The sequence below is a fragment of the Anomalospiza imberbis genome, chromosome 2, assembly GCF_031753505.1.
Source record: "Anomalospiza imberbis isolate Cuckoo-Finch-1a 21T00152 chromosome 2, ASM3175350v1, whole genome shotgun sequence".
Classification (NCBI taxonomy): Eukaryota; Metazoa; Chordata; class Aves; order Passeriformes; family Viduidae; genus Anomalospiza; species Anomalospiza imberbis.
Genome location: NC_089682.1, coordinates 38997279 through 39021692, shown reverse-complemented (window position 1 = coordinate 39021692; position 24414 = coordinate 38997279). Strand labels below are relative to the sequence as shown.

The 24414-nt window shown below is 37.2% G+C and overlaps 1 protein-coding gene across 1 annotated transcript in view; it reads right to left on the bottom strand.

The window, feature by feature from the left end:
• Positions 1 to 24414, bottom strand: part of ROBO1 (roundabout guidance receptor 1) — a 643691-nt gene that overhangs the window by 351329 nt on the left and 267948 nt on the right. Inside the window, exon 3 of the mRNA XM_068180592.1 lies at positions 3464 to 3547. Within this exon, the coding sequence (XP_068036693.1) occupies positions 3464 to 3547 (84 nt within the window). The remainder of the gene's footprint in view (positions 1 to 3463; positions 3548 to 24414) is intronic.

Sequence of the window (24414 nt, the reverse complement as noted above, 5' to 3'; positions counted from 1 at the left end):
CCTATGGGGTGACATCAGCTTTTGGAGGTATTTTTTATTCTTTAGTATTTCTCTGGTATGAAATATGCAAGAAAAAACCCTTCTTATGAACTCTGGTCTACTACCAGTGTCATGTGTATGGAAAAATCCTCAGTGGCTGAACTTCTTTTGTTGATTCTGTGGTTTATTCAGCCCCTACCACATTATAGATGCTTTTTGAAAGTTATTATCTTTAATATAGATGCATATAAAGCTTCTGCAGTTGTGTCTACAGTTAATAACTATTAATAATTGTTTTGATTATAAAACCCTGATGATCTAGAGAAAGTGCACTACCTAGTGGATGTCACTTTATCGTAATGAGAAAAAAAAATCTAGAGTTCAGCCCTATAACATACTAAGAATAATGAGAAATCAAATAGAAGTTCATTATTTCCTTGTTGTAATAATATTGAAATGTATTAACAACTTCAAATTTATCTGAAACATTTTGGGTTATTATCTCCTCTTGCCCCCTTGAAATAGATGTGTTTACTTTTTGGCATGAGCTTATTTCTCAAGTGCTCACATCCATAGTGGAGACAGCAAAACCTAAGTGGATAGGAAAAAAATCTCCAGATTTAGGAGAATAAATAATAGTGAAAAGGGGCTATAGGAGAACACAGTGCAACCCTCCCTAAGAGTTGTGTACATTCACTTAAAACCAGTATGAAATAGCTGCATATATTCACCATGAAAAACATTTAGGGAAAGAAAAAGATGTAGGAAAAATTTATAATCTTTAGTCCTGAAAGTTCCCATACATGCAAATGCTTTGTTTCTATAGCTTGCATCTAAACTTATATGGAGTGGGAGGAAGATGTGCCCTGCAGATGTGTCAGTGCTCTCAGTATGAGCAAAAAAGTACGATCCTATGGTATGACAGCAGTTATCGACTTGCATGGGTTTTGTCCATTCAGGCACCACCTGAAGATAGATACATGACTGATAAATTGCTCTTTACTTCACCCCTGGGTCCAGGCATCCTGGACTTAATCCAAGTTATTTTAGAAAAAAGTCAGAGAATTTTCAGTACAAACAAGCTTCTGGAATGGTTTTCCTTTTGGAGAATAGAATTCTAAAGGTAAGGAGAACAAAAATGATCTAAGACTACTTCTGTAAAATCCATGAATTCCATATTAGGCCCATATGAATGAACCCACAATTAGGAGGGGAAAAAAAAGGCAACTTTACCTAGAAGGTTGCATTCCAATGAATATTATTTTTTAAACTCTTACTGGTTACTAGAGAAACCTGTTGGACTAATTTTAATAAATACCTCAGGGCTTTTCCATATAAACCAAGGTATACACACAGTGCTACTGATTACTATTACACAGTGGAGAAAAAATACTGGCTCATTAAATCTTTAAATGCGAAAAGCTCGGTCTTTCCTTCACTTGGTGCTCATTCAAATAGAGGCACAAAATATCCAATTAAACAAGACCAGTCATCTTCTAGGTGTTAATTTTTGTTCAGCTTGTGTTTGCCTCTAACTCAGTCTTGACTTTTGTGCCTACTTGGAAAACACCTATTAAAATATGGCCTAGAGTTAAGAAGTGGAGCCTCTGGGGAGCTACTAGGGCAGGGTTGACTTTGTCAGTGCTCTCAAGTGACCCCATTAGTCCCGCAGAGGCAGGTTAAACAGCTGCAACGCCCCGCAGCGCCTTTCCTGGGATGCAGGGATGCAGTGCCCAGCTGCTCGTGTGCACCTCAGCACAGGACAAGGATCCTCAGGGGTAGACAGATACAGAAGGGTCCGTGTTCTGTCTGGGACACTGTCCCAAGCCCCCAGGCTCACAGTGGAGGTATTGTCTTGAACACTGCCTTATTTGCCTTAAATACTGGAGCAGCAGTGCCTGCAGCCCTTGCACCCTTTGCCTGCCATCACCCTCCCAGTGCACTTGCCATGGGAGGGCCTGCCTCAAGCCTCCAGCCCCTTTCCAGTAGAAAAAGTGATGGGATCTCCTTCTAAATTCTCACCCTGTTGCTCTTGTGCATAAGGAGGTTTTTGGGGTGAATACAGGGCCTCTCACCTGCCTCGTGGACAGGTGTGAGGCTGTCAGGGGCAGGAGTCTGCCCCTAGAACACCAGCCCCAGACCCAGGACGGGTGAGGAGGCTGGAGAGGAACTGGCTGCTCGTCTCCAGGTAAAACCAAGCCAATTTATTATTAAAAGCTTCTGACTTGCTGTTCCAAGTAAATTAGTGGCTGTTTAAATACAAGAACCAGAGATCATGACTCCCATCCCTGTTCTCTGAAAGCAAAAGTCTAACTTAAAGTAAGGGAAAAAAAAACATTTTTAAAGCTATATTTTGTCAATATGATGATCCCATATGCATCAGAAATGAACATGTGACAAACCTGGACCATGCAAGGGGAAGAATTTGGAACAAAATTAATAGGAATATTCAAAATGTAGAAAAGTCTAAATAATCCACGTGCAGCAGGATTCATGTGATGTTTTCCTAAAAAGGCATCTATCTTGACTGAGGGAAAATTTGTATTGCTTTACTTTTTTTTTAGCTTTTTAGGAAAAAAAAAATATTTCAAACTGAAATAAAATTATGTATCAAGGTTTTAAAACACATGCAGAGATGATTGTGAGGGGCAGGTGATGAAAGCTGCAATCACTGTAAGTGGCATATAACAGGACCTGAAGTTTTATGAATAGACAAGAAATTGCTCTCTCTCTCTCTCTCTCTCTTCTATACCTGCCTATCCTCTTGTACCCTGCAAGACTGTCTTAGGAATATCTGAGTCACACTGGACCACCAGTTGTTCATGAAAACCCATGACTGCAGCTGGGACTGGGCTGTGGTCAGTGACTCCTGGAGCTGGGTAACATTTCAGGCTGCAGAGGAGTTACAGGATTGAGTTCCTCAGAGATCACTGCTGTATGGTGCTGCTTATTCTGTGGCTTTTCTTATTTGGCCTAGAGACACATTTCTGTAGTTTATGCAAAGCAGAAGTCAGTGAAACACACTCCTCTCCAATCACAATTTAGTCTCATTTAGGTTTTCTTCACTGCTGCAACATATTTTACTTTTGTTTATAACAGAAACAAAGCAAAAAAATTCCCCAAATAAACATGTGGAAAAATCCCCTTGGTCTTTGGAAAAATTTCTTTGAGATGATACATTGCCTCATGCACTAATATATACAGTTCAAAGGAAAATAATGAGTGCATTGTCTCAACAAAGCAAATTTAAACATTTAAATCATTGACATGTACTAACATACACACAAGGACAGTCATCTTGGTTAGTTAAAAGACACAATAATACTTCCCAACAGTACTAACAATGTTGAACTTCCGAAGGTGATGGCGAAAGAGAGCCAGCTAGCAAAGATGATTAAAGGAACGTGTACAGGTGGCAATGGCAGATGGGGTGGAAAGTGTCAGAAGGAGGCAGTCAGGAATATTTTGGAAAGGTGCACTCTACCTGTGTAGCCCAGCGAATTGTCGCCGTTATCAGAGGTGGGGAGTGGTGTCCCGCTGTCGTTCCCCCTCTCTAGGTCTTCGGAGTCTGTCGGAAACAACACCAGAGCTGCTGATGGGGTCACAGGAGTAACAGTAGTTGCCATTTTGATCACAACACGTCCAGACACAATTAAATCCACACATGACAGCAAGAGCCACAGTGCCAGTGCACCGCACACCTCGTCCTTCCCCCGTCTGCATGGCGGAGCCCGGAGAGACACGGCCGGGAGCATTGTCCAGCCTCCCCAAAAAGCTGTCCCCACTTGTCCCCTCTGCCCACTGCCAGTGTCGCTCTGCAGCCCGCCAGGCACAGTGGCCACCCTGCTAACCAGCCAGCGCAGGCTGCGGGGAGCATATGGGAAGGGCAAGGCAGGGGAGCTGAATGCTAGCATCGCTAATTTCCCACCTTATTGTTAATCAAAGCTATTGACTGTGATCACTCCCCATCATCGCTTCATCTCCTGGCAATTACAGACCCAGGGGACTTCACCTCTTTGTGGGGAGGAGGCGGGGGGCGGCTGGGGCTTGGCGAGCACGGAGGGGCTGGGAGATGGGGCAGGGAAAGGGGCTCAGCCCTGCACGGAAAGGAACAGCTCAGCATCACCGAGTGAGATGCGCTTTCCGCTACAAGATCCCTGCGAGGAATCACTCCGTTTTCGTGTCACATTGGAAAAAGAAAAAAAAGGGAAGGCAGCTGCTCAGCTAAACACATGAACACATGTTTTAAGACCCCGGGATGAATTGCTGATCAAAACACCACAAAGCACCGTGAATATAACTCATAATGATGAACTAAATAATTCGAAACAAAAAAGAGAATAAAATCCTAGTTACTCTGAAAACAAAACAGCACAACCCAAAGGAATTTGTCGACCATATCACTGCACCTTTTTAGTCTCAATGTAAAACTGTTTATTAAACTTAAATCCTATTTTAGTTTACTTTTGATAGTGCACTGTTCAACAGATAATACCTAAAAAGAAACATTAGTATTTTGTTCAGAAGAAAACTTCAAGAAGCAAATGACTTTGCAAAAATAACAGTACCTCAACAATACGCTTTTTTCCTTTTTTCTCTGTTGACAGGTGTCAGATAATTTATTAATTATTTCAAAGACATTTTGCTCTCTCAGACATATTCTGGACCTCTATAATGATTGAAAATAACTGTTCATTTTCAACAAAATCCACACTGCTAAAAATTACTCTGAACTTTCACAAAACACGTAAAGCAACTGAATATAAAACAAAACTAAAAAAAAAAAAGTGGATTTTTTTTTCTGTATGCTGAATTTTACTAGCTCGGTCACTCTCATTTTTAAAATGATATGCCAAACATTCATTTTTCCATTTGTTTTCTAAACAATCTTAGAGACAATATCTTTAAAAATCAGAATCTTTTTAATGAGTTACAAAGGAAAAATATTAAGAAAACCAAAATTCTCAAGACCAATCCACTCAAGGGGACTTATTGGAAAAAAAATATTCCCTTAGAAAAGTCAATTAAAGGATTGATAGCACGCCTTTCAAAATACTGTCGTGCAAATTAAGAAAATAAAAGACCAAACAACAAAAAGCAGCCGAACACCAAGATGATGTTTCATCTTGGCAGATGAAAGAAGTGAAATATGTTCGTTTATTGGCCCATTCATCTTTGCTGGCTCACTAATGGCCAATGTCACGTACATCTTTAAAATCTGCTCTGAAAATGGCTGCAGATTGACTGGATCAACACTCTGTTTCTCCAGATTGCTCACTCATTTGCATTCAGGGGTTGATTGGGTCAAAGTTTTAAATTACTGCAGTAAAGGACAGAAGGACGGGCCTTTTTAGTAATTTAAGTGGCAGAGGCTGTACCTACCTTTTTTAGTGTAAAGGTTTATAATCGACTACAGGGAGCCCAGACCAAATTTAACCAGTGAACCTGCTGATCATCATTCTGAGAGACTGATTGTGCTCTAGGAGATTTAACCACACACTGCTCAAAATGACTGAGTGTCACCAGAGGACACAAGGAAAAACGACGCACCACAGCTTTGGTCACCATGAAGAGACTAATTTATTTTTTCTGACTCCAATCTTTTATAGTTCTCAAAAGGTGCCAGTGGATGGGAAGGTGAACGTGCCACCTCTCCAACGACACTGGACAAACTACCAGTACATAAAATTTCTCCACCTCTATGAAAGAATGCAAAACAATAGGTTGTTTACAGAAAGTTGAGTGAGAAAGTTCTCTACAAGAATGTAAATTCAGAAGGCTTTAGAAAATCCTAAGAAATCAGGGTGACAACTGAGGGGGAAAAAGATGCACTGAAAGCTACTGGAAGTGTCGTGTGTCACTGCAATGTTTGGTCAAAATACAATTGCACAACAAAATGGACTTTTTAACCAAGATAGCCCCTCAGATATGGAATTCCAAGCACTGGGCCATCCTCCTCATAGCACCTCACAACCAACTAATGCTAATGCCCCTAGCAAATCTCACTTAGGAGTTTTAATAGGATCAGTCTCCAATTCAGAAATGCTGTGAATTCAAGAAAGCCAACAGGCTAGGAGAGCAGCAGCTGTAAAAATCATGATACAACTACTTGAAGCTATTCAGGCTTGCAAATCTTGGCTCCAATCACTCAGTAAAAGTAAATGAAGGAGGGAATTAATCTCTTTTTGACACTACTGATACTTACATGATATCTGTTAGTGACAATGCACTTGTTATTTACAATCTAAAGCTATACAGACCTTGTTCACTCTCTCATTCTTTGAGAAATCCTACTTTTCCACCTGATATTGAAAATTATATTCAACTAATGTTAAATTATAATTTCTGGCTGGAAATTACTTACTAATTATAAATTCTACACATTTAATTGAACAATAAGTGCTACAGTTTGGCCTGTTGCCCTCTGTGCTGGGCTGAATTTAATTTCAACTCCGTCAGAAGTTCCAGCTTTGCTTGGGAGTCTCTATAATAACAGAGGTAAGTAGTGTTGACTTAAATAACACATTTCACTGTAGGACTGCTGTGAAGGCACTCTGTTGAATGGCTAGTAAAAGACCTGAATTTTAAGACATTATGTATTTCTTATGACTACCATGCTGTAGGATCAGGAAATTTTCAACTTGGATCTTTTAAACATAATAAACAGTTTTACATCATTACACTTTTTGAACTTGTTACAATGCCAGAAAATGTGACACAAATGAACTATAAACCCGAAAACAATTCACCTGACATATGAAGAATTTACAGTTCAGTCTGTGTCAAAGCAGAGGCTGACCCTGGTGCCTAATCCCTCAAAGAAATGTCATAATCAGTCCTTAAGAGGTTTCACAGAAGTGACAGAGAGAGACGTCCATAAAAAAAACTCTCCAATGTGGTTGGACATTTTGGTTGAATTTCTGTATCATACAAGAAATATTTAAACCAGGGTTTCCATTTTTTCTTACCTGCTCAAAAAAAAAAAAAAAAAAAAAAAAGAACCTGTTTTCACTGAAATAAAACTTAAACTTTAAAAAGATGCTTAGGCTGTAATTGGTTCATTCATTATGTAGAAAAACCAAATCAAAACAACAAAAACAACCAAAGAAGCCCAAAAAAACCAGCACAGCACCCCTCCCCACCAAAAAAAATTCAACTAAAAAATAGTTTTATCTATAAGTATGCAAAACTTCAGGAAGAAGTCAAAATTAGTTCCCCTCCTTTTTTTTTTTTTTTTCTTTTTTTTTTTTTTTTTCTTTTTTTTTTTTTCTTTTTAATATAGCTCCAAATGACTTTATTTGGGAAGAGGAAGTTGAAAAGTGAAACCTTGAGTAACAAAAAATAAGGATCAAACCACCCCTTAGCAATTGCTACTACACTTTTCTTTTACAGGAGCACTTGAGATACTCTTCATTTGAGAGGGGAAACACCCTCATCATAATGAAATAACCTCATTCTCTCTTTCCACGGAAATTTCCAGAGCCACCATTCATTAAGTTGGGCAAGACATAAAAAAACCACCAAAAACACAAAACAAAACAAAAAAAAACCCACAAACCCCCCCCCCCAAAAAAAAAAAAAAAACCAAAAAAACCCAAACCCCCCCATAAAACAAAACAAAAAAAAAATCTACTTGGATTTGAGAGGATAGTGTTAAATATACCAGCACTGAGTGCTCCAGCTTTTTTCAGGCTTAGTCAGCTCAAACACACATGACCCCTTCAATACATAAGGAAGATTTTGCATAATCATACAGGTTCAGAACAATTTTAGGTGCTAATGGCAGTTGGAGAGCACAGAAGATTTACATGAATGTGAGGAGCCTTTTCCAATTAAATTCCTACTGAAATCTCTAAGTTATTCCATTTTATTGGATGTTCACACCCTTCATGCTTTAATTTACATATCTTTAGCTCTTCAAAATTTTTAGAAAATACAAATAGTAAATATTTACTATTGCTATTCATTCTTTTGGCTCCGAGAACACCTCAAACTAGACATGCTTATTTTTACAGCTACTTATATTCAAATGCATTTTACAATCCTAACTTCAAAAATTATATTAAACATATTTTTAACCATATCTCTGCTCTTCACAGAAAAGTCACCAGTGATTTTTTTCCCCACTGGTAAGAGAAATTGATGCCATTAGTTATTGCTTCTTTTGAACCAGGAGATATATCTGGATGACACATTTTATTGATGATGCATCCTTAAAAATCCCCAGATGAATCAGTATTGATGCCCTGACCCAGCCTCCTGGTATACATAAAGAAAAATTGAAAAGATGTAAACAGACACAACTTCTTACTTCTGTAAGAATTTCATGTGTCTGACTTTCTACACTGGTCTTTGCTTATCTGAAATTAAAGTCACCTACTGAAAAACATCTGACTACAAAAGATAGTAACTGTTACGATATTTAATTCCAAAATTTGTAACTTCATTATTTCTTGTTGTGTTTCTCTAAATTTTATTATCATCACCAGCTTGAGGGTACAAAACTGGAAGGAAACAGCATGAACAGCATTTTGCAAATGAGCATTAATAAAAGATTAGGGTGAAGCAAATGAATATAAACTACCATCAATATTAGAATTGTGTTCTACAAATTGGATCAATTCCCATTGATTAATTTCTAGTGATCTAGACAAATTCAGGAAGAGACATCAGAAAAAAAAGCCCAACTGGGACTGCATCAAACCTAAGACGAGGATCTAAATTAGTAAATTAGTAGCCAAGTTTTTTTTCCCAGTGCTTTGATTTATTCTAGGTTTTCTTTGGATTTACAGTAGAAATGCACTGTAATATGTCTTAAAGAATATTTATTCTTTATTCATTATTCCTATTTTTTCTTTCCTTATTCCTGTTTATTCTTTAGTCCTATTTCTTCACTTGCTTGTACACAATGACAAAACAGTTTATGCTCTCAGAGTATAACTAAGGATAGCACCTGAAGGAGAACTATTGATCAAAGTCAAATCATTAAATCCACAAGAAGCAAATTTTGTACAGAGAAAGTACTATCTAATAGAATATGTTTATTTTGAGATCTACAGAAAAGCTTTGAAGGATGTAGACCTATTCCTCAGATCTGGAACAAAAAAGGAAAATCTTCAGGCTATGTGCAGAATTGGGAATAATTAGGTCACCTTTAGACTATCACAGCTTGGTGAACACTCACAGGTCTGTATCAGAAACCTGTTAATCTGATGAATATCCTTACCAATATTTCATAATAGCTCAAAGGAAATATTCTTTTTCATCATAATGCAGCATCTTTCTAGAGACTGGCACATTCAGCCAGCTAACTTGTTTAAGTTGGATAATTTTACAAGTTATGAACACTTTCATTAGCTAAGTAATAAATAGTTCTTCATTAAAAATTTACACTGCTCAGCTGCCTCATTTCAAAAGTTAAGAAAGATTCAAGTTAAGGGGAAAAGGCAAGAATTTGCTCTCCCATAACGTCCTTAATGTGATGATTTGGCTCAAGTAAATGGTAGATAAATCCACAAGGATTTTTTTTATTAATAGCTTGTACAAGTGTATTCTAGCAATTCAATAAGTAGTCTAAAAAAATATGTACCCTTACAGGTACAGAAATGGTATTCATTATACTCAAAATACATTCTTTTGATGAGAAAGGAGAACTTTGTAGTTTAAAAAAAACCCTTAGAAATTGATATTTCTAAAACAAAGGAGAATAAAACATTTATTTAATGGCTTGAGTATCTCTTTTTTGCTTCTCTTCAAAGAACAGTGCATGGCTGAAATCCTGACAAAACCTCAGTAAGGATGCTATTTAAAAACCTTTCCTTCCCTTTATTTTCACAACTCATTCAATAACAGCCCTTAACTAAGAACAAAAATAAATGAATGAGGACTTTACTACTCATGAGCACGAAATAACCTTCTATCTTTGCAATTTATTTATTTATTTATGAAGTAGGTAATAAATAAAAGTGCTGAGTAACTTCAACACAGATGCAGCAAATATATTTTACTGAGTAGCTGAACCATAAGCTGAAGTCACATGTGGGATCAGCCACTGTATGAATCCAATCACACAGAAACATTTCTGACTGAGCACTTGAATTTCTCAAAACTTGGAGTTTGGCAGTGAGCACAAGCTTGCTCTGCAAGACTTTGATGCTGCCAAACCTGCCTACTGTCCGCTCTCTACCTGCCCTTGCTCCTTGACTTTTTCTGGCTTTTCCTTGCCCTTCTTGGGCTGTCCCTTGTAGCACTCTCTCCTGTTTGTCATCTGTTCCCATTTCTTTCCCTGCCAGACAAACCCGGAGGTAACAGCCACTCAGGCTAATTAAATGGTGCTGGAAGTGAGTTAACAGGTGCTGGCCCCAGCTGCTTTGGTTGCAGGAATAGATAGGAGACCCATCAGTAGCCTGTGCAAGGCACTATGATTAATTAGGACAAGAAGCCATTTTCTAGGGAGGGAGAACAAGATTTACAACAGAATTTTCTACTCCAAGCTAACAAGCAATGTTTCTTCAGAAAATGCAGGAATAAATGACTTTTTTGAAGTGCTCACCAGTCATCTTGATTATGTTCAATATGGCATATGCATAAGACCTACTTGACATAGATTTCTTCATACCAGTATTTTCTCTTTATTGCAAACTATGAGTTTTAACTTGCTTCAGAAATGTTCTCTCCCTTAGAAGACCTCTTATTTTGTTTTCTCCCAAGTAAACTTACATGTTTGTTGAGAAAGTTCTGACTGCTGTGGGAACTACTATCAAGACATTTAAATAATAGCAACTAATACCATGTACAGCTGAAGAACTGGTTATGCAAGCTTCCCATGCAATCCTCCAATTCTACTGGACTTCTTGCAGTAATCCCCTAACTATTGAATTAAACTCTCTGAGTCTACACCCAGTCCTTCAGGCATTAACCCCTGGAGCTCCTCTTCCACGGCTTCAGCTCTGCAAGGATGTTTTGAGGCTGAATTATGCAGCTGCTTTACAAGAATCTGCCCCCAGAATAGCAGCAGAGAACTGGGTTCCCTTCCTCTTTGCTGTAGAGCTGGAGCTCAGCAAGAATCCCACCATGCTTAATTATCCCTTATATTTTTCAGCTGAGTGGTGAACTTTTGGAAGGTGATGAATTTCCCTCATTAATGACAATTACAGACAAACAAGAAAAACGCAGGAACTAATTCAGCATACCAGCAGCCTTGCAGTGACATGATTTGAAATTAAAACTACCATAAAAATGAATATTGAAGGGGATGTACACAATCCAATAGCTGAGAAAGTCCTTTCTCATTCCCTCGCGTTTCTGAATATGCAAAGTCATTCTCTGAGTTGTCAAAGATATATCTGCAACACAGCTGGGTCATTTGCATTTTGCCAGTCTATCTGCAGAGCTCAGCATGAAGAATAATGCTAAATCAATGTATGTCAATGCTTGCTTAAAGAAAGAACATACATTCTTGCACTAATACACTGTCCAGCAAGGCAAGACACTGGCCCATTACCTCAGCCTATTAACACAGATATTTAAGCAAGAAAGTCTCCCTGATATCACAAGAAACACAGGCTATTTGCCTTCAGAAGACACTCCTAGCTATTCTGGTTTGGTTTTACTCCCTCTCCTTTAAAAAGGGCTACATTTTGACCAATTTTGCAATTTCCAACACATTTTCTGCCTTCCAACGGTGACTTCAGCCACGTTGTGATTACTGATACCTTTAACACATGGATTTCATAGAGAATATGTCTGGTTGTGGTTCTGCTGTTCTTTCCCTTCTTTTTTGTCTCCCATATCCCAGATCTTTGGCTATGACAAAGAAGCCAGCAGACAGGACAGGCTGTAAAGGTCCCTGTCTTTCCATACTTAAAGCCAATCACATTCTATTTACCTTGTCTTCTGTACAAAGAAAAAGTATTCTATAGCCTATGGAGTCTGTACCTATAGTCTATAGCCTATTCAAAGATTTAAAAAAATGAAGGTTTAACCCTCTTGTAGTCGACAATTAAAATCATTGTTGCCTACCAGGAAGGTATTTGGTACGTAATGTACAGGGATGATTTTGAAGTGAAGTGAAAAGGTGACTTGCAATGTAAACAGATATTAACACTTGTAAAAAGGCATTAGGTTGAAAAACGTGCACTGTCAGTCAGTACTTCTCTACAAGGATGAATTTACATCAGCAAGCTACAAGCATCATCAAACCACATATACATATCCATACAACATAGTAGTCAGTCAAGCTGTCCAGAATCTCCTTTCCTATTCACCTTCCAAATGTATTAAATGAAACTCACTTGCAACAATACATTTTTTAAATTTTTTTTAATCAAAAGATTTTTTAAAAATTGTCTTCTTTTAGTCATGATAAATGGAGGTAAGGACTTCAGGGAAGTTTTTTCCTTTTGTTATTTGATCACAGGCATTCTGTCTGTAAAGTTCTTCTGAAGAACTTCTGCTTTTTGCAACATAATGAAATGCATTTTACAAAGAAGGTTTTTGAGTTTGTGCCTTGGAAAGAAGCTGTACAACAGGTGTTCCTGCTTGCTTTGTTTACCTGAGCTGACTACTCACTGTTAAAAATCATATCCTTAAGAAAACAAATGATGGAGCATGTAAGCATTTGCCTGGAAAATTTGATATTAGGCTTGAAGCCCTTTCTTGTTAAAGCAGCAAAATGCTCCCATTGACTGGATGCAGGGTTCTGTTAGCACAGCTGTGAATACTTCAGGGAAGTGGGAGAAAGAGCCACAAATAAAGAATTAGCAATTACTATCTAGCTCATAATGAAACATACAGATATGTCCCAATCAACTTAATAATTCTCAGCCTGAACCGGGAAAGATAAAATAGTGGTCAGTTAATGTAATAGTTCCTAATGGTTCTTTAGCATCTTCCAGCTGGGAATCTCATTTCTCAGTGTGATTAATGTCAGCCTCAAAAGAAAGCACAAGGTCAAAAATTACTCCAGGTTTATGAACTTAAACTCCAGACAAAATAGAACAATGATGAAATGAAATAGCTGAGGAGGAGAAAAATCAATAACTCTTCTATCTTGTCAGAATTCAACTCTGCAAAATTAATACCAGATAAGAAATCATACAACACAGCAAGGGGTACTTGGGTTAACAAGGATCTACAGATTTCTCTAAATATTATTAATTTGCAATACTGTGTACATTGAGCATAGGAATTATTTGCTAGAGGCAGTGATTTTGAAACAAAAAAGGGACCTTCAATAGATCCACAGGAATCCCAGAATTAGAGCTGTAACTGGAAGCAAGCACAAAGCCCAAAGCAATCAAGTATGAACATTGAAGGATAAGTTTTAAACTACACAAATATGGTGAGAACAATGCCAGTGTAAATAACAAAAGCAGCAATCAAAATGTTGATGGATAAGACTATCAAAATGATAAAGATTAACCAAATTACACATCTATGCTCAAAAATCCTACCAGATCTCTGAGATAAATAGACAGAAAGAAACAACCTTAGCAGAAGCTTCAGTTTATGCATTGACATAGAAAAACAACTTTTAGCAAATGGAAGGAAATATTTGTGTTTTGTACCAGCTATACCCCCCTTAAAAAGAAAAACCAAAACCTTCATACTGCTAGAAACCAGGAAATTAGGCTTCTTCATAATAAGGGAGTAATTTATCACCAGTAATGAACTGAAAATGGAAGGACAGATGACTAAGAATTCATTGTGTCAGATTTACGTGTAGAAAGTTTCCCAACTGTTGACTGGGTCACAGCTTTAATATCGCTGACCTAAAGTACAACACTGCAAGAGTGACAGCTTGAAAAAAAGAAAAATTTCTTTATCAAGCCCTGTTTGTTTGTCCTACCTTCATTTAATGTGTTGGTGCAGCTGCTTTGGGCAGGATATAAAAAATACTTCTGAAGCAACATTATACATCTCGTGTATTTCTAGCGTGATTGGTTCCATATTGCTGGGGCCCTCAAGCGCCTCTAGCAGAGATAGATCCTCAGCAAATTTAAACATGTCAAACTGGATAAAATGAGAAATAGATGCTTTGTCCCTACGGGCTAGGATGACTGCTACCCAGCACTGAAATTCCAGCAGGGAAGATGACGCCCTGGCTTCAATCTGAGCGCAGCATGCTGTCATGGGGGGCCAAAATGAGCACAGGACCTGAGCCCTGAGGTGGCGATCAGCAGCCCTGCCAAGCTCCTGCATGCCCTGGTGCCTGTGGAATTCCTTTCTGGTGCTGGCTGACACCTCAGCCCAGGGGTGGCCCAGCTGTGACACCAATGACAGCAGGGCCAGCAGCCCCCAGCCCTTGCTGGGTGCTGCAGATGGGCTCAGAGCACTGCAGATGTGACACTAGACCAAGAAAACGTCCTTCAGCAACATTTTTACTGTCTGGTCAGTGGGGAAGCTTAGCATTTTGTTAGGTCTCCAGTGGAAAACTTTCATTCTCTACAAAGAGCCTTTAAATGTAAATAGGTGGAACAGAGTTTAAGTATCCCACATAACAGAATTTCAGAAGGTCGAGGCATTGATAATCACAGAGCCATTGATCCAGACCTATCACAAACAAGTTGTAAGGTGGCTCAGAACTCAGTGATACACCATTACTACTACTACTGAATTTAAACAACTGCATCTAAGGGTTTGCTAGTTTGAAACTTCAGCATATTATGATACTAAAGATTTTTAGGTATATCCAAGATACATCTAAAAAGTATATATAAAAGTATACTCCAACTAGTACACTAAACTTCTACCATAAAGCAGAACAATATGAAAATAAATTTAATATTTTTTTACTGGCTTCAAGTTTCTTTGTTTTGGTGGGAATATAGGTATGAAAATTATGGGAAAAGGAGAAGAAGAACAATACAAATGGGCAAGAACTTTAGAGAAAGAAAAGCATTTTTAGTGTATTGAAGGCAATTAATCATATCTCCTCTTAGGAGGCCAGACTACAGAAGATTCCTGGAAAAGCACTGTAATTTCAGAAGGCGCTGGATATGAAAAAAAGAGAGTAACACACTGGATCAAATAACACTTCCTGCTAGAAACTGATCTGACATTGAACACTAGTTAGAAAGTAAAACCACAAAGAATGTTATTATTTTATATTTCAAATAGGAAAACAAGTCTTGGAAAATACAGAGAAAATTTAAACTTTAAACCAAAAGAAACCACTGAGTTTACCCCATCATTCCTATTACTCAAGCTGTACTGTTTATTAAACTTTACCAAATTTGTGTTGCTGTTCTACAACTGTAAAATGACCAAGAATATGTGATATAATCTTGAAAGCTTAATACTGGGGCTAAGTAAGCTGTAAGTGCACATAAATGCTCAAACTGAGCAAAACCAAAGCATGAAACAACTCTGTGAGAAAGACTTCACACCTGAAGTGAAGACTATTTCAAATGCCCTTCAGGAAAAGCTTCTAAAACTGTTAAACATTTTAGAACTTTTACCTTAGCTACAAAATAGTGAGAATTAAAAACAGAAACACTTTTTCATTAGAAATAATATAATTAAACTCAATCTGAGATGTTTTCCTTATGTTTTTTATTTTTCTAAATGGCTATGATTTCGAAAATGCATTTAGTCTTAGAAAAATGACACATATAATATAAAGAAATTTATGTTCAATGATGAAGGGAAAACTGGGGAAAAAAATTGCAATAAATGAACAAAATCTCCCACAAGCATTGACTGAAATGTTAACAAGATTACACTGATTAGCACTCATGCCTAAGAAGGCTTCCTAGGTAAGCTCCTATTTAAGCTTTTCTCCTCAGCTTGAAACTTGAACATAATTATGTTTGACTAGATTCAGGCTGAGTGTCTCAGGGTCCGGCCCAGCCAGTCATCCCAATCAAAGTCCTAGACAAAACCTTTCCCACTTTCCTTGAAGCCTCCCACCACAGGTATCTTTCTCAAGACAACTAAAAGAGAAAAGTTGGTATATAGCAAAATCTTGTCTAATATGCAGAAAAAATGCAACTGCCTCTCACATTCACTGGTTCAGGTATAGCTTTGAGACTCCCTCCATCTTTATTTAATACGAAGATTAATGAAGATTAGCAATTGAATTTAGAAAAGACTACAGCAGGAGATCCAACAGATGCTGACTCTGTGATAGCAGAATCCCCGTTCTGTAAAAAAATCAGACTAAAGTAAAACACTTCCAATCCCTTCCTCATCCCATTCATCTTATTTTATCAATATGTATTTAATAATCTGAATTTGTGACATTAATAGAAATTTCATATTTCTTAAATGTGAATGAATAACAAATTCTACTATTTGGATTCTTATAATTGAAAATAAAGGCCATTCATAAGTAGTAAAAAATTGCACTTGATGAAAAATGCTATAGGTAGATGAAGATTTTTCTGATGATATACTATCAAGGAAAATTTAGTTGAATTTAAACTGGCCCCTCATTTATCATATCCTGTGGGCAAGTCAGTTAATAGCTATATTGATTCTCTTCTGTGTTCATTCTTATATACATCATCCAACCAATGTGAAAGCAACCATGAGATATTAATTTTGGAGAAAAAAATTTAAATGATAAATGCTTGAAATGGCAGTTTAGGAATGATTATTATGCAATGGATTTGCTGTTCTTAAATTATAGGATGTATGGATATAATCACACCAGGAAATATCACATTAATAAATACTAGGTGATCCCTGGAAGTGCTGTACTGCTAGGAACTAAAAGAGACTCAAACAGAATTGTATCAGCTGAGGATCTGATACATGTTGAGCATCACTTTCACACAAAACTCAGGGGTACTGGCTTGCCTGGGAACCTTCTCTCAGTCAAAGTGCAAAATTAAATAAATATCTGAGACCATGGTTTGTTTGGCCTGCCACTATCTGAAGATTAGAAGAGGGAAAAATACTCTAATTCCATGCACATCTGATTTCACAGGCAACTTAAAAGGTGTTTGTTTTTTTACTCCCACTGAAAAGTAAAGAGCAGAGCAGGTGACTCCCACCCTAATGTTTGTCTGTTTTAAAGAAGGATGATCAACGACAGAAAGGGAAATTATCTTCTTCCAAGGGCAGAAAGGATACACTGCACTTTGTGCAAATGGCTTCAATTTTCTTTTTTTTTTTTTTTCCTGGGAGAAAAGGTATGGAGCAGACTGAACTAGGATACAACCAAAACACAGCTCAAAAAATGGAATACTAGCCATTACTATTAACACAATGTGCTTTTAAAAATTATAGAGGCAGTGTAATTTTTTTTTCCTTTGGCCTCCTCCTTACAAAATGTAACTATTCTTGTGCAACTGGTTTTCATTTTTCAACTTAACAGTTCAACTAATGATAAATCTTTCATTCCTAGACTAATTCAATCAGTTATTATTTTATCAATGTGTATTTAGAAAGTTGAATCTCTGAAAGGATCTTTTTGATGCTTTCTTTATTTAAAAAAAAACCTCTTTCTCAACAGCAAACATTTTCCCCAATCAAGCCTGAAGACTCCTGGCATTTTTTTTTCCCAATGCTTCAGGATGTTCAGTGTTAAAAGTTTTGTTAGCAGAAAATAAGACAAAGTTTAGGATGCATTTTTATAAAAACCATGTTCACAGCGGCTTCTCTCAGCTGCTTCAAGGTCAAGCAGAGCTGCAAGGTGGGAGGTGAAGTTTATCTTACTATCTAATTAATCTTTTTGGAGAAAAGAGAAAGGGAGCAGAGAGAGCATACATTTGGTGCGGTCTGTGGCTCCTTTTAAGAAAACAATTGACTTCTTTTGTATTTTTATTACTGGAAAAAAGTGAAAACAGATATCTGAGGAAAAAAGAGCCAGATCTCCTGTTGCAAGGACACTTGGTGAAATCTGGCTGGTGTCTCAGGCAGTGCTCAGCCCCAGGGAAAGGCTGGACTTGGGAAGAGCCCCCGACTGCTGCAGCTGAGGCTGGAGCCCCAGCGGGGTCAGGGAGGTGCCTCTGGGGAGAGCTTCCAGGGGCCTTTGGAGCTGAGCTACAGCTGCTGCTGCTGGGAGGGGAGGAGATGAAATTATAGCGTGGAAAGGGGAGAAAAGCAGAAAGTCTGAAGGGATGAAAACACAGAGTTTTGCTTTCATCCCTCTAATATTCTCAGGAATCCCTTTAGGGGGATGAAAACCAGCCCTTGTAAGTCTGATTCTTCTGTCTTTATGTTTTGCAGGAATCTACAGGCAACAGAAATAAGTGAAAATGAATAAGAATTAGAAACAGTACAGACTGCTGCCTGACTCTCACTGAAATGAGTGTAGCAAGACACAGGCTCCTTCAACAAACCTTGTGACCAGTTATTTTAGTGAACAGCAGCAGCTAATATGCAGTTATGATACAACACCCTCTAAAACTCCCAACCAAAACCCTCCTCAAGTTACAAAAATCCTGTATACTCTTCAGGTCACAAAGCCACAGACTTGAAACTTAGGAAATTGTAGAAGTGAAGCTGCATGACTGATCTTACTACAGCTTCCCACTGCACCTCTCAGTCATTAATTTCATGACCCTTTCAGAGTGTTGTCCCAGTGCAGAGACTAGATAACAAGAAAGTGAAGTACAAAATGCTTGAGGTCTATGGACACTTTATGATCAGGAATCAGACTTCTTTGAAACCATTTAGTTCACAGACACCGCTGCAGAATGCTCTCAAAAGGTGAACTAATACAGTTTCCTCAGAAGTCTGCAAGATGGAGAAGGTAGTGTTATCATTTCATTTTAGCTGGACATCTGAGGTGCCATTGTGACTAGAGACAATTTTTCTGAAGAAAGCTGCTCTCCAAATTTCCACAAACAAGGTTTCCAGCCCCATGTTTAGAAGTCTGTGGTGTTGGAGCTAATACAGGGAGAAAAAGGACACCGGTGAATATCCCAAAACCTTGATGATCTTTCAGAGCTTTCACTCTGCTGTCTGTACAAGGTTGACTAGTTTAAAAGTTTAACCTAGCTAGCCCAAGGCACCAAGCAAGCCAAAGGTATTATTAAAGCCTAAATGGGGCCATCTCCTGGCTTCATGAACAATTCCAGGCCAATAAATAACTAGCTGATTAGCATAAAAAGTAGAATTTCCAATTCTTATGAAAGGATCAGTAAGCATGTAATATTTTTTTCCATTCTACTGACTGTATTTAATATAATAGTTAAACTGTAATATTCTGAATATGTCACAAGTTTTAATGTCTGCTTTTTCAAAACATGTTTAAGTGTTATATTCATTTTTTATTTAAATCTAAGTTTTTGTTTGTATGATTCACATGAAATAAAATATAAAATGCAGGCTTTGATTGCTGTCTTCTATTTTTCTCTCTTCCTCCTAGTCCTTTTCCCAGCAAAGCAAAATGTAAACCCTATTGCCATTTTTAAGTATGCATGTGAAAGAAAATTGATTCCCCAGCAAAGTTCTGTATGTGCTGCAGAAAATAAGGTTAGGCTTACAAAAGTTCTTTTAATTTACAGAAAGTGACCAGTTTGGGAAGAAAACAAAGGAAAAATTTACTTTAGAAAATGCTCTGGCTCCTCAAGACAGCTTAAAGCAGAGGAAATCTTAAGGAGTGACAGACATTTTGAAAGAAAGACTGCTAGCCTGGAAACCATCTCAGCTGCTTACTTTTGAAATCAGATATCTTAATCTGTCACTTTCTTTCTGAGTTACCATGATCAGATCAAAAGTACTCAAATTCAGACAGGTACTAAGATGCCAGAGACCTCTCTCAATCTATTCCTGAGCCTCTCTGTACCCCTTCTACCAAATGGGAATAAAAGACTAATGAATAATACAATTTGCACATCCACAGCAGATTGAAATGTGTCTTCATGTCTTTCCTATTACTATAAATTAAATATATACAATGGTTTGGTAAAAAGCTGAAAGTTTGTCAAGTTATAAAGTGTACATTTATCTTAGACATTTCTTACCCACTGAAAGTTTCAATACTCAAGAAGGTTAAGAATTGTGAAAGCACAATTCTTGTCTTACTACTCTTATACTTCAAAGAGGACATTGTATTTGCATTGCAATTATACCTTCAGAAACATCAACTGCTGCACCCTAAAAAAGTAATAATTTTTTTGAGCCTAAATTTGCCACTCCCCCTGACACCTACGGTTTTTATGAACCTGTATTGGTATTCACTATTTTGGAAAATAATGACTTATCTCACATAACACCATTCACATCTTAGAAACAACAGGAATTTTCTTTAGCAAAAAGAGAAATATTAGTATGTTAAGCATTCAAAATATTTTTTCTGCAATTGTCTCTCTTAAATGATTAGTAACTTAGCCTTACAGTCTCAACTTAGTATGAAACAACTAAGCTACAAAATAGAACTTTGCCTACCAAATATGAGCACAAAATCCTAACAGATTAGGTTTTGTCATTACTATAAACTAGTGTCAAAATGGTTTCTGGTGTTTCTGGTGTTTCTGTGGTACTATATAAGATCTCTGAAGCATTTAAACATGATGTTTCACAACACAACCATTGTCCTGAAATAATACAAACAAGACAGATTTTCATTCTTCTCAGAGTCTCACTGCACACAAACCCCACATTTGCAGAAACCTTACAAGCAGTTTCTAAGACTGTTGGCTCAGGTTCTGCTAAGAATGAAATGAACTGCAAAATGAGGGGGTTTCTTATGCTCTATTACATAGAAACATCTCTTGTCACCCACCAAACTGATTTACGGGATCATGTCTAGGTGAAGAAGCTACAACAGCTTGCTCTTTTGTAGTTTAAGATGTTAGTGCCATTTTAGATATAGCAAAAAAAGTCTAATTTGAAAAGAATAAATAGTGTGGTCTAGGTATTTTTACTTCATGTAGCTGAGCTAGCTGCAGCGCACCCAGGTTATTCTCAAGACAAAGAAGTCCAGACAAAAAAAAATCTTGGCATCTACAGCTGCCATATGGAGGGTCCATGTGTCATTGTTGTGTGGTAAAATTATCTTCCAAAAATTTTTCCCATGTTATTTATAATGTATTGACATTTTCCCAGCTCTTTTTCTTTCAAATCTGAGAGGAGGATAATCACATTCTTTTTCAGTCCAGAAGCAGAGAAAAAGAAATTTAGCTTGAAAAACTCCAGCTAAAGTATGAAATGGCTTTTACAGGCATAAAAACAACTTCCTCTTAAGGCCTGGTGTTGGGGGACTGTCCATGGCTTGAGGCTAATGCTCTCCCCAGGCAGAGCTGAGGGTCCATCCTTTCTCATGGTTTGATGCTCCTGTTTCTAACCTTCATGGTTTGTTAGCCAAGTGACCTTCAACCTTTGATCCTGGGAAGACTTTCAGTGGTGACACCAGATTTGCCTCAGGAGAACGGCTGCAGGGGAGCAGTCCCAGGTGCACTACAAATGTACCTTATCACATCATTCTACACTTAATCACTGGCATATCAAAATACACTCAGAATGTGCATATATAAATATATTATAAATAAATACATGTGAATATAAATAAAAATTGGCATTTAGAGGAGATAAGTCAAGCTACAGCCATTATACTGCTGTGATCCACTTTTATGAATGTATTCCCCACTTATCCTAATCCAAAATAGGATTTATGTGCGTACTTTGCTTCAAGCAAAATCTTAGTGCTGTGACTGGGGAGTGTTCTTTAAACAAAGCTGTAGAAATCAATGACACAAACTTCTAGAGAATATATCTGTGTGTTTCAGAAGCTTTTGTTGCATTGGGGTGAAATCCCAACTCTTTTGAATACAAACTAACATTTTGAAACTTGGACAGGTTTGACTACATGTCAGGGAAACAATTCAACACCTGCCATATTTGGGGTATTATTGTAATAGCAATAATAAGTAACATCCCAGAGCCTAGAGCTGTTATAAAAAATTCCCATTGAGAAATGAAAAAAAAAAAAAAAAAAAAAAAAAAAAAAAAAAAAAAAAAAAGACTTTTTCATTGTAATTCCCTCTGTTTCTTTCCTTCAAGATTTGCATGGGTGTCCTCTAAAAGATTTCTTTTGGGATAAAAGACTAAAAGGAAGCTTTCTATGGTGAAAATGATTAATAAGTTAAATTCTATTGTGTTAGATGCAGCTGTAAAATGAAGATATTCTTAAAGTAGCAATGCTGTATCTAGATACTAATTTGGAAACAATCCTAGAATCACACTTTTTTTCCCCTTCTATTTAAACCAGAATGAAAATGAAAGTATATGCCTAAGACAGGAAGAAAATAGCTATGACAATAAAAGGTCTGAAGAACATGCCAAAATACCGCAGTTCTCAAAGCAAGTAAGACAAAACAGTATTGTTTTACCAAGCTCATGGAATTTGAAATATATGTTTCACACACAACACACCATGATTCAAAACAGCTGACCTATTCTGAAAGAAAGCCAAGAGAAGATTTTATTGACAATTGGAACTTAAAATGGCTCCATTGACAAAACTGTAACGTGAACCAAAAGCCTCATCTTACAAAGTCTTTTGTCCTTTTTATAAAGTGCTGTGGGAAGTCCCATTGACCTCATGGCTCCACAGGTTAAGCAGGCAACTACATCTTCTCCACTTTATAGCTGAGTTTGCCTGTGATCCAGTAAATGAAGAGCTAAGAACTACCAAGCTCAAAACTCTGCATTTTCATTTGGGGTCCAATAATTAAATGGAGTCAAAGGAAGGAAATAATAGATAAAGAGAGGAGAGTCACAAGGAGATAAGAGACAAGAAAAGCATTTGGCTGAGAAATGAGCTCCAGCTGCTGACTCACAGAAACATTTCTCAATAAAGTTCATGAGGATGTTGCATAGAGATTCTGTATGTGCGTGTGACAGCTGAGTAATCCATGGATTAAGTCACAGACACAGTTAACATCCTTCCTGAGCTTTTAAATTGTAATGATTATCAAGCATGAAAGTTTCCATTCGCTTTTTTTTTTTTTTTAAACAAGAAAATTTATGGATTGTATTATACACACTTTGAGCCCCTAGGGACTTCCCATACCTATTTTGGCTGTATGTATTGCACTTTGGTAATATTGTTATATAAATAATCATAAAGAAAGGGGAAAAAAACCCAAACAACCTTTTACCAGAATATTTTTTGAACTTAAGTAGTTAGAAATAAATATTAAGTCTACATAACATATACCTTCCTTAGTACTGAGGGAAAGAGAAACTCTAAAAAAGTATAAAACCAGTCTCCAACTTTCTTCTCCTCTTATTCCACTATTCCCAGCAACACAGGCAAAACCTTTCTTGGGATTTCTCCATCATCATTCCCAACAGGGCTGCATCCCTGACAAAACCACAGTTTAAAAGCACCAGGACAATCATCAACATCCTTTGCTACAGTCTTCATTTGCATCTAGTCATATGACAAGATACATAAAATATTATAACTTCAACAGAATATTGAGTTTTATGCCTTAAAACAGCAATTAAGAGATATTTTGTTCATTTCAATAGGCGTCAGCCTTGCTAAATAAGGAGGAAAGTGGTGAGAAATTAATATTAGTTTTATTTTGCATTTCCTGGTGTCTCCAAAAAGACAGACTTTGGAAATGGTTTGTAAATACATTCATTTATTATTACATATTCAGTAATAGACTTGCTCGGGGGAGTCCTATAATACTGCAGTGCAGATTCCTCAGATTATGCAAAAAAATCAAAATACCTATTATATGCAATGTCTCTCATGTAAAATGATATGCCAACTTCCATAATAATTTCCTATTCTCTCTTTAGAAAAATTTGATATATTTTAAACCTCCTAATTATAATAACAAATAAAAGACCTTTTCAGTAATAAGGAAGGAAACTGGCACAGAATCACAATAAAGAAAAGCCAGCTGAGGAGCCTGCTAGAAAACAATACTATGTATAATTGGTGTTTAATTATGCAGAATTAACAAATGGCAGCAGCATTGGTTGTATTACTTGACCAGGGCTCTTTGCCAAGTCAACAAGCTGGTTTTAATGTAGGAAGTAACCCATTCAGTTGTCTGTGGCTTTGAGCAGGGCCCCCACTGCTGTGTTCTCCGTCTGTGTTGCCAAAAACATTTAGCAGAAGAAAGAAATCTGTTGATTTGCTAAAGCATGATAAATTTTGGTCATTGATATGGGTGAATGCACCAATAAGATCATAAAAAAGTTTTCTAAACATTTTATTCATGTGGTGCCAATGGTTTAGTAACACCATAAGAGCTCAAAATACTAATTAGTAGGAATTTGCAGGGTTGATATGTTATACAATAGAATATCGAACATGTTTATTTGAATATATTGCCTCCACTAACCCCTCCCCTCTCCATACACACATATTTGAATGTATTTAAAAACATGGTTAAATATTTATGTTCTCTAGAGCCTCATTACATAATTTTCTCCTATGGTAAGCAATTAATTTGCATTTTGGAGCGAGCACAGCTACAATGAGATGTAGGAGAAATTAGTGGAAAGAATCTGCCA